The following is an 11,477-nucleotide window of genomic DNA, read 5'->3' as shown; positions in this document are numbered from 1 at the left end:
GTTTTTTTTTTTTTTTTTCTGTCTTTGAAGCTTCTCTGGCAATCTATTCTCCAGAGTGGTACAGTGGTCATGAGGCACAATCATTTTTATGACCTCTCCTGAGATGCCATGTTCCCTTTCAGAGAGATTATGTCAGCTCCCCAACTTCCACCCTTGTCTGGACCCCCGACAGTTCTCACATCAGTGACTAAAATTTGGTCTGTTGGCTTCAGAATCCCTAGGATATAGTGCATGAGTGAATTCAGAATAGGTACCGAAGACTTGTCCCTGGAGAAGACTTGAAGCTGGCAGTGGACTCAGGTAAGGTAATTTTGGAAGCATTACACCAATAAATAAATAAATAAATAAATAAATAAAAATAAATAAAATGTACCTGGGTAACAGTTGTTCACTTTATGCTTTAAATTAGACCTTGCTGCTCCTGCCACTGTAACTTATTCTTAAAATGGACATGTTTCATTCTTTTCCTCTCCCTAATAACAGGGAAACAGGATTACCTTTCTTCCCCATTCTAGGCAGAGTTATCTGTCCTTGAGCACACACCCAAGACAGGAAAAAAGTAACTCAGACTTTGGGAATGGCACCAGAATATCTCAGAAATGACTATCTCCCAAATTAATAAGCAAATTACAACTCTGGACAGAACATGTGGAATGTAGCCTTTGAATTGCCTCTCTAAAAGCCCCCTGTTCCCCTTGATAGGGAGAATCACAGCTTCTGGGACAGGGGTCCCTCGTGTTTCTTCTTTGTTGTTAGCAAAGCAATAAAACTTTATTTCTCAAAAATGTGCCCTTGTTATTGGATTAACATCTGGGACAAGGACCAAGCTTTCAGTAACACCTGGACTTTCTTCTTTTTCACTGCTAGGATAGAACCTTGGATTGCCCACATTCTAGGCACATACTCCACCACTAATCCACATCCCCAGCCCTGCACCTGAATTTTTGTGACATCTCTTGTGGGCTATCTTTACCTTGGTGAAATTCAGGAAGCTTTACAATCTCTTCAGCCTCAGACCACCAGGAGTAAACTTTGTAACCCATTGCAGTGAGGGAAAACATCCCAAGAATAAAAGAAAAGGCAGAGGGGTTGTGGCTCAATGGTAGAGTGCTTGCCTAGCATGCATGAGGCACTGGATTCGATACTCAGCACCACATAAATGTAAAATAAAGATACTGTGTCTACCTAAAACTGAAAAACAAATATTAAAAAAAAAAAAGACAGAGATCTAATGAGTTTTGGGAAGGGTGGAATTCAGGTTTACATGAGATGAGCTATTTGTAAAGGGCCAGCAGGTCTGGTCTGCAAAGTGGACCCAGCTCTGATTCCTTGGAGACCACAGCATTGAGCAACTGCCAGAAGCTGAAGCTTTATCCCAGGTTGAAATGGAAGAGACAGGCAGGGACGGAGCCCCTCTGTCCAGATGAAACAGAGAGCTAAATTTCTTCAAGCTGAGAATAGAAACTATTCCTTCTGCATGAGCATAGCCAGTTTAGCCAGCTAAAACTGACATGTTCTCTGGCAGTTAAATGTACATGTGTATAACACTGACTTTTGTTTCTGTAAATTGTAACTGCTTCTGTGGAACTATCTTCTGTGGGATCTGTGGAGAAGCAATCTGGCTGCTTCTCTCCAGTTTGATCAAATTGCATAAAATTAATTTTTCCTTCTTCCATTGTTTGCCTATTTCTTATGTGAGTGGGTGAGCGAATTTTGCCAGGCAGGTTCCCTTGGTTTGGCTGCCAGTAATAATAGGGGGTGTTTCCTTTTTCCTGTTACAATGTCAGAGGGCAAAGTGCTGGTCTGTGGTTTGGGGAGCAGGTCTTCTCAGTGTGGATCCTGAGGTTGTGATGACACATGATGGTATCCCCAGTGTGCACTTAAGGGAAATAATGTCTCTCTTTCACTTGCAACTGGTTCTGTTTTTGTCAGCCAGGTCTGAATTGGCGGGAAGATTTACATTCTCAGTGTAGATTAATCTTCCTTCCTTCCTTTTTTCCTCCCTCTCCCCCTCCCTGTATGGCTATTGGGGATTGAACCCAAGGGTACTTTACCACTTATCTACACCCTAGTCCTTTTTATTTTTTATTTTTGAGACAGGCTCTGGCTAAATTGCTCAGACTGGCCTGGAACTTGATATCCTCCTGCCCCAGCCTCCCAAGTAGTTGGGGATACAGGCGTGTGTGGCTTGTAAACCGATTTTTACTTTCTTAGATGGTATTTTTAGAGCCAATCCCTCTCCAACTCAAGAGATGGGGCCAACCAGGCTTTGAGAGCTGTCAAGCTAACACTGTTTCCCTTAACATTTGCCAGGCCTCAGCCACAACCCAGCACCCAGGTCACTCCCAGAGGAGGACAGCTGGTGACCTTGTGTAGAAATGGAGTTTCTGGGCCCCAGAAACTCCAATATGTCTGGGCACAGCAGGACCCCTCTCCTGGATTGATGAGCTAGCAGCAGTTCTTCAGCTCCCTCTAGTCGCCTCTCACTTTTGATCCATCGAGGCAAATCTCAGCTCTTGGGAGGTAGGTCGCCTCAGCTTCCAATACACCAGCTTTCTCATTTAGGAAACAAGATACCTTTTGCCCTTCTGAGTTAAAACCCCTCGTGGAGGCCCTTCTGAGTTAAAACCCCTCCGGGCCCTGCGAGGTCTCTTCCCGCAGCGCGGCCCCGCCCCCTANAGATCAGTGTGCGCGGCCTGGCGGGGTTGGGCGACGTGGCGGAGGTGCGGAAGAGCTTCAACCGGCATCTGCACTTCACTCTGGTCAAGGACCGCAACGTGGCCACGCCTCGCGACTACTTCTTCGCGCTAGCCCACACCGTGCGCGACCACCTGGTCGGCCGCTGGATCCGTACCCAGCAGCACTATTACGAGCGTGACCCCAAGGTGAGGCGGCTCGCCCTCTCGGCTCCGAGGCCGAGACCTCCTGCCCCGGTCGCGTAGGTGGGGCGGGGTCGCGACTGCCTGGCTGTGCTCCCTGACGCGCTGCTGGCTCCCCCTCACCCCAAAGGGCATCCCGTTGCTGGCATCCTTCTCTGAAGACGCGTGTAGGCGTCGATATCGATATTGGTCTAGGGAGGGCGACCACTTCCCTGTTAACCCCAGCTCCGGTGCACCCATCTCCCTCAGCCCTTCGCTGATCCGCGCCCTCGCCTCCCACGGTGGATGGCTTTGGGCGGGGGTCAGACTCCGGTGAACCGTTCCCCGCTCTTTGCACAGCTTGGGCTGAGCAGATTCCGGCTGTCGCCTGGAATCCTTGGACGTCGGGACACTGGAGGCCTGGGGCTTGTTAGCATTGGGCGGAGATCGTGAGACCTTTCCGCTAGGAGCCGGCGCCTTGCAGGGTTCCGATGTTCCCTGCAGAACCTGTGGCCGAGATCATGGTGGAATTTTCCGCCTGGGTTTTTAGCCGGGCTCTTCTTGAGTGATGGCTGCAGGGTCTGTGCTTTCTTTCTGGCCTCCTCCCCCACTCTCCACTCTTTTTGTTTTTCTGCAGCAGTGAGTGGGAGAAAAGGGTACTGGAACCAGGCCTGGTAGTTTTATGGATTGGAAGGGGGTGAGGTCAGTAATCAGCAGGGAATTGTGGGGCTTTTCTTGGCAAGGGTGATTAGGAGAAAATCATTTTGTTTCCTGATTAAAGCAGGACTGGTCCCAAGCTCAGAGATGGATTCCTGGGAGAAGGCTCCGTCTTTGAAGTTCCCACAAAAAAATTGAAAAATTTTGCTTGGCTGGGGTGGGGGTGCTGGGGTTGTGGCTCAGTGGTAGAGCGCTCGCCTAGCACTTGTGAGGCCCTGGTTCAGTCCTCAGCACCCCATAAAAAATAAAATAAAGGTATTGTGCCCAACTACAACTAAAAAATAAATTTAAAATTTTTTTTTTTTTGGATTCACATAGATTGTTTTAGTAATTGTTACTTTTTATATTTTGCAAAAATTAACTTGCAATTAGAAAAATACAAAATCGTTAAAGAAAGTTATTGATAGCCCTAATTCTTAACCATGTTAAATGTAGTTTTATGCTCTTCCAGATTTTGTCCTATCCCTAAGTATACATACACATTATTTTTAAAAGTATGTTGCACAATTTTGTGGCTTTTCTGTTTCATTCATAAACAATTGTAACTTTTTCATCGGAAACAGTTTTCCAAGTCAGTAAATGCTTACTTCCTGGTTTTCAGTGTCATGGGTGCATCATAATCTTGGACAGCCGTCCTCTGTTGCCAGTTTTTTTTTTTTGTTGTTGTTGTTTGTTTTTACCATGAAGAGTTTTGTCTTTCCTATACTAAGGTAGGGTGAAAATTGTTGAAAAAAAGACACTAGCAGGCTTGAGGCAAATTTGCAAAGATTTGATTTGCAGTAGACACCTGGAAACTGGACAGGTGCTTTGTTGATGGTATTGTAGGATATATTTGTAGGACATTAAGATATATTTAATAATTGTTAACAGTGAGATTGATTGGTTTTCAAAATTGATTTCTCTTATAAAATACAGATGGTAAAAAAGACAGATATGTTAGAAATCCATTTGAGCCTCTTCAGTATTTAGTGTGCAAGACAGCTTAGAAAGAAGTGGCACCAAATGACTAAAACAGGTTATTACAACAAGGGCTTGGGATGACTGCCAGGGAAGCTGGCCAAGAGGCAGTGGCTCCCCCAGAATTCTCTGCCAGTGGGAGAGCTGTGGTATGCAACATTTTTATTGTCCAAGCAGTGGATGACAAAGGTACAGTTTTGCTTGCACATTCAAGGGCATGTCCCAGGAACTGGATGACACCTTAGAGTTCCTGCTAGAGTTTTTGCATATAATTGTATCCTAGAGAGGCCAGTCAGTGATGGTCCCAGGGATTAAGGAAATGACCTTCATGAGTAAAATTAGTTTCTCCAACAACATATTGCCTGCTCCTTGGTGAGAGGTCTGTGGCTGTAGGTGGAAACCTTTTTTCTTTAAAGAAACCACACAGCCCGTAAACAGAAGTGTTTGCCTGTTCTGGATAGAAAGTCCATTTAAAAGTGGAAAGTTGAAGTTTAAGTGCTTCTCTGGCTAATTCATGATGAAAATAAGCTCATCATCTTTTTTCTCAGCCGGTAATGCCAGAAACAATAATCTGCCAGAGCCTTCGAGAGGAAATGGGCTTCCAATAAAAAAAACCTTAGAGGTATAACCCAAGCCCTAGAAATTGCCTCAGGGACTGGTACCAGCACATCCTAGACTGTGATATGACATTATGTTTAATAAAATATAATGCTTATATTTATTATTTTTGTCTTTGAAAATATGTTAAGTCCTTATGATTACTGGAGAAAAAATTAGGAAACACAGATGAGCCAGTAGGAAAAAAATAATATGACTACCTAGTAGTAACATTGTAAGTGTTAAATATTTTGTATTCTCTATATTTTTTTCTTTACTTATTTTTATTACATACAATAGTGTAGTATTGAATCTATTGTTTTGTGACTTTAGTGCTTCATTTTAAGTAATAGAAACTTGGAGTGCCCAGGGTGCTTAGTTATCATATCTGATAGGGAACAGCCATGAGCGATGGGAACATGAAGGTAAGGGGATAAATTCTATAACTATACCTACTATGCTGTCCTCCCCATGATTTATTTATTTTAAAGAATTTAAACTTTATTTTTCTTTCTTTTTTCCTTCCTTCCTTTCTGGGATTGAACCCGGGGCCTTGTGCATGCAAGGCAAGCACTTTACCAGCTGAGCTATATCCCCAGCCCAGGTAAATTATTTTAAAAAACAATTTACCTACCTGGATTCAGTCAATAGGATATGCTACATGCCTCAGTAAACAACCTATTATTTACAGGAGAAGTGCTGGCCCCAAAGCTGATAAGAATGCAAGTTACCCTAAAGCAGGGGTGGCTTTTGTGATTTTTTTTTTTAAACATATATTTTTAGTTGTAGATGGATATAATACCTTTATTTTGTTAATTTAGTTTTAAGTGGTGCTGGTGAGCAGTGCTTCACATTTGCAAGGTAAGTGGTCTACCCCTTAACTACAACCCCAGCTCTTTTTGTGATCTTTAGACTGACCAGATTACAGAACTGAGGAGAGAGAAAACAATTAGAAGCACCCCCTACCCAACCATAAAAAAGTTCCAATTAGAACTGCTCAGTGGGCCAAAGTGATCCGGAGTTGCCTTGGATATTTAGCATGTCATTATAATAGGAGATCATGCACAATGGAGACTTGGAAGTTTAACATAACTGTTGTGAGTCACAAGTCAAGAGGTGGACATGAGGTGGACTCTCGGGAAGATTCCCTGGAACCCCCTATTGGGTTCCAGGGAATCAAGAGAGCAGGAGGGGCATGCTGTCCCTCTCTTGTTTGAGAGTGTCTCCTTTCCCCCTTTTCCCCTCTCTCCTAATAAGCTTGCTACCTAAGTTGCAAGGTGTTTCTGAAATCTTTCCAGCATGATTGCAAGAATCCATGAGAGAGGACGTTCCCTGTCTGTCCCGTTCCCAGTGATTTAAACACTCAAGGGTTACTTTAGGGGAACTGGGCTGCGTGAAATAACTACACAAGAGACAGAAATACCTTTTTATTTGGGGGTGCTGTGATAGCTCCTCTGACCGTAAGGATCCACAGAAAGAGAGAGAGAGAGAGAGAGAGAGAGCTGACCCCTTTTATTGAGGAGAAGCCATTCAAATGAGGCAAGGGGTCAGGTTTCAGGGGGCTGAGTCTAGCTTCATGATATCTGCTGTCAGCAGGATGACTGACTTCTAGGTAGGCCACACCCAAGGGCACAGTAAGAGAAGGGGACATACAAAGGGCGTTTCCATGGAACATTCTATCCCAAACAGGGCAAGGGGAAATATCACAAAGGAACAGGTGAGAGTAGCTGGACCCATGGGGATGTAGGAAGGCACACCCATGCACGAAGACCATTTGCATTTTCTCAACCCTAAAAATTGGGGCTACTGTCTGTTTTACATAGGCAACCAGATCACAGGGTGACCGACAATGCCACACCAATCAGAAGGGGAGACAAACGCTGGTCATGTACTATGTCAGCCTCCCCACACCTGTCACTTTGGCTCCATGAATGGCCTCATTCTGCAACATAGTCATTTCATGGATTCTCTAAAATTGGCAAGGTCAAGAGTGAAGTCTGGACTCAAACTATAGTGCCTGGGACTCCACTCAACCCAGGGACTGGAAGAGTTGGGTGGTAAGGGAGGGTTGCACATGAATCTGTACTACTTATACAAAAAATTTTCCTTTTGTGGTGTTGAAGATTGAACTTAGGTCCTTGTATGTGTTAGGTAAACACCCAAGCACCAAGTTATACCCCAAGGCCCCAAACTCATTTCAGTCCTGGCTTTACCACTCAGTCAGTCACTGTGGGTATGGCCTCAGTTTTTTCTTCTTTAAATGAAGGGAGAATCTATTTCTGAGATTTCTTGCCATTCCAACATGTTAAAATTTGTTTTTTATAAGGTGTTTCGGGCTGGGGATGTGGCTCAAGTGGTAGGTAGCATGCTCGCCTAGCATGCGTGAGGCACTGGGTTCGATTCTCAGCACCACATAAAAATAAAATAAAGATATTGTGTCCACCTAAAAACAAAACAAAAACTAAAAAAAAAGTTTCAATTTTATTTAGATATTCTGTCTCCATGAAGAATTTGAGTATGTTTAAGCAAGGTGTCATGCAAAAAGTTCCAACTAATAAAAGGCTTCAGATAGAATGTTGGGGTGGGACAGTAGGGGAAGGAGAATGGGCTAAATTCAGGTGCAAGGTTAGGACCCAAAATACAGATCCTAAGTTCTGGTCCCCAAAGAATGAAAGATCATTCCTAGTTTTGGGAGTCACAGATCTTTGTTGTCCAATCTGTGTGTGATTTCCATGGGTTTACATAAAGCTGACCACATCAGTGTCAGGTTACTATGGCTTTTTCCCGTAAGCTTATGACCTGACTGCAATTAAGGAAAAGCAGTTCTATATGGGGCCCAAACTTTTGTCTTTTAAATATTTATTTTTTTTTAAATTTTTAGTTATAGATGGGCACAATACTTTTATTAATTTTTATGTAGTCCTGAAGATCAAATCCAGTGCTTCATACATGCTAGGCAAATGCTCTACCAACTGAACTACAACTCTGGCTCAAATATACATATATATATGTATATGTATATATACACACACACACATAATTTTTTTTTTTTTTTTTTTTTTTGGTGCTGGGGATTATATCAGTGCGAAGCAAGCACTCTACTAACTGAGCTGTATCCCCAGTCCCTGCCCAAATATTCCTAATAAAAGAATCACAATGAATACAATTACTCTTTATGGTCTGGCTGTAACCAGATGTTTTAAAGGAGGATAATTCTGGGCAGTGTTTTGCAGCCCTGCCTGCTCTGATCCCCATTTCTGGGATTTTGTTTTAGCTAGCCAGTAGTGAGAACAGCTGCTGGAGTCTTTCTGACACTCCCAGTCATTCTGCTGTATTTCCACTTGGGTGTGTGTAGTTGACCTTGTATTCCATGGGCAGGCTTCCCGGGCAGCAGATAACTTAATTATTTTCTCTGGCCTGAAGCTGATGGTGGGCAGCTGTTCTGTGTTGCTGTTCACCCTGATAGCTGGCCAAGTGGAAGGGAGGGTTTGGCCATCATTTGTCTACCAATGTGTGTACCACAAATTTCTTAGAAGACAGTCTGTCCTCTGCTGTTACAAGCTATAATGGCTAGTTTTATGTGTCACCTTGGCTGGGACACAGTGCCCAAATATGAACATAATTACAAATATTTCTGTGAAGGGGGTTTTTGGATGACATTAACACTTTATATCAATGTACTTTTTTATTTAAAAAGATTTTAACTTAATACATTAAAGTTGTACATATTTTTGGGAAACCATGTGATATTTCAGTTCATGTCTATATTGTGTGATGTTATATGATCGGGGTCAGCATATCTTGCCAAACTTCATTTCGTTGTAGTGAAAACATTCAAAATCTAGTTTTTTGGAAATATTCAGCGTATTGTCATTAGTTCCCTACTGTGCAATACAACACTAGAACTTAACTTTCCTAGCCATCTGAAACATACCGGGGTGGGGGTTTGGGGCTGGGGTTGTGGCTCAGTCGTAGAGTGCTTGCCTAGCAGGCCCTGGGTTCAATCCTCAGCACCACATAAAAATAAGTAAAATAAAGGTATTATGTCCAACTACAACTAAAAAGTAATTTTTTAAAAAATACTACCTATTGACTGACCTTTCCCCATTTCTTCCTCCCTAGAATCTAATATTCTGTTTGCAACTTCTATGAGAAGTTTAGATTCCATATATGAGTGAGATTGTGTGGTGTTTGTCTCTTTGTGCCTGGCTTATTTCATTCAACAGAAGGTCCTTCAGTTCTGTTCAGATTGTTGGAGATAACAGGATTTTATTCTCTCTCTCTCTCTCTCTCTCTCTCTCTGTGTGTGTGTGTGTGTGTGTGTGTGTGTTTTCAGTACTGGAGATTGGGCCCAGGGCCTGCACACTAGGCAAATGTTCTACCACTGAGCTACATCTCTTACCCCACATTATCCCTTTTATGGCTGAATAATGTTCCATTGTGTATATACATCACATTTTCTCTATCTTGGCTACTGTGAATAGTACTTCAGTAAACATGGGAGGCAGATGTCTCTTTGAAATACTCTGTAAATCAGTGGGTTTTTTTTTTGGGAGGGGCAGGTAACTGGAGATTGAACTCAAGGGCACTCCACCACTGAGCTTATGTTTAAGTAACTCTTATTTTACCAAATAATGGCTTCAAAGCACAAGAACAGTGATCTTGGGGATTTGGATATGTGAAACAGAAGAAGTAAAGTTCTTCTCTTAAGTGAAAAAGTGAAAATTCTTGGTTTAGGAAAGAAAACATTATATGCTAAGGTTGCTAAAATCTACAGGACCATAAGATATCTTTGAGAGAGGACACTTTCACATAGCTTTCATTAAAATATATTTATTATTAAATAACAATATTATTTTTCTTTTGTTGATGTTCATCTCAGTATGCTTCATTTATAAATTAAATTTTATTATAGATTATACATTTATGAAAAAACATAGTAAATGTAGTTTTATATCCTTTATCTGAATGGCTTGGGACCAGAAGGGTTGCAGATTTCAGAATTTTTCAGATTTTGGAATATTTGTATAATTTGCCATTTGAGCATCTCTTATCCAAAAATTATCAGATGAGGGATGCTCAGCCTGTGAAATATTTGGTACTGTCCATAGTTTCAGGTTTCCACTGGAGTGTTTGAATGTATACCCCTCAGAAAAGTGGGGATACTGTACATAGGAAAAAGGAAATTATTGTGTATGAACCCTTAATTCAGTAGTTTCTCAGGCAGTTGAGTTCTAGCTGAGCCCAGTATGTTTTCACATTTGTTATAAATACCCACAGTCTTTTGTGGGTGGGAAGGTAGACTGCTATGGAAACCCCATAAAATAATAAGTTGGTTCAAGTGTAGTGTAAATAAAGTCCAAGGTGATGAAAAGTCAGCAAGAAGCAATGGACTATGAGTCATGGGAATGGGAGTTTTACCCACAGTAACTGTGAGGACTTGTTAATTACATTGCAATGTTTTTGTGATTTTAGGGATGCTGGAATTTGGATAGTAATTTAGAAGCCATATGTTCAAATGATTAAAAAAGTAAAAACAGGTTATCAACTGGGTGCAATAGCACATAATATAATTCCAGCTATTTGGAAGGCTGAGGCAGAAGGATCAAAAGTTGGAGGCAGGGCTGGGTTTGTAGCTCAGTAGTAGAGTACTTGCCTTGCATGTGGAAGGCACCACATAAAAATAAAATAAAGGTATTATGTCCCATCTACAACTAAAAAAAAAAAACCTATATATAAAAAGTTGGAGGCCAGCTTGGGCAATATAGTGAGACCCTGTCTCAAAAAAATTAAAAGGGCTGGGAATGTAGTTTAGTGATAGAGTACCACTGGGATCGATTCCCATGATGCAAAAACAAAAGACCAAAAGGCCAAAAACAAAACAAAAAAAGGCCATCAAAGACTGAACTCTGTTTTTTTAAGCATGGAACCACATACCCAGTTCTTTTATTTATGTTTTTATTTCAAAACAGGTCCTCACCAAGTTGCTGAGGTTGACTTTGAACTTGTGGTCCTCTTGCCTCAGCCTTCTGAACTTTTGGGAAGTGCCACTGTGCCCAGCTTGATGTTTTATTCACTTGCACACTCCCAGTCCAGTCCTTTTTTTAAAAAAAAAAAACAAAAACAACTTTTTTTTAGCTCAAGTCACCCCCCTACACACACACACACACACACACAAACACACACACACACGTGCTGGCCTCAAACTCATAGGCCACCATGCTGGCTCACTTTCTTTTTTCAGGAATACAAATTATGCCAAAGTTAGGTGTCTTTTGTCTTCCATGTTGATTGTCTTTTCTCTACCTTTTCCTTCAATTTTTCAGCCATGTTTTGTTTTGGCTTTGC

General features: G+C 42.0%; 1 protein-coding gene across 1 annotated transcript in view; it reads left to right on the top strand.

The window, feature by feature from the left end:
* The window catches only part of Pygb (glycogen phosphorylase B), a 48,236-nt gene that overhangs the window by 3,768 nt on the left and 32,991 nt on the right, over positions 1–11,477 (top strand). The window contains exon 2 of the mRNA XM_048790150.1: positions 2,662–2,885. Within this exon, the coding sequence (XP_048646107.1) occupies positions 2,662–2,885 (224 nt within the window). The remainder of the gene's footprint in view (positions 1–2,661; positions 2,886–11,477) is intronic.

This window comes from Marmota marmota, unplaced genomic scaffold, assembly GCF_001458135.2.
Source record: "Marmota marmota marmota unplaced genomic scaffold, marMar, whole genome shotgun sequence".
In the NCBI taxonomy this organism is placed as follows: Eukaryota; Metazoa; Chordata; class Mammalia; order Rodentia; family Sciuridae; genus Marmota; species Marmota marmota.
This window is presented reverse-complemented; position numbering and strand designations above follow the sequence as displayed.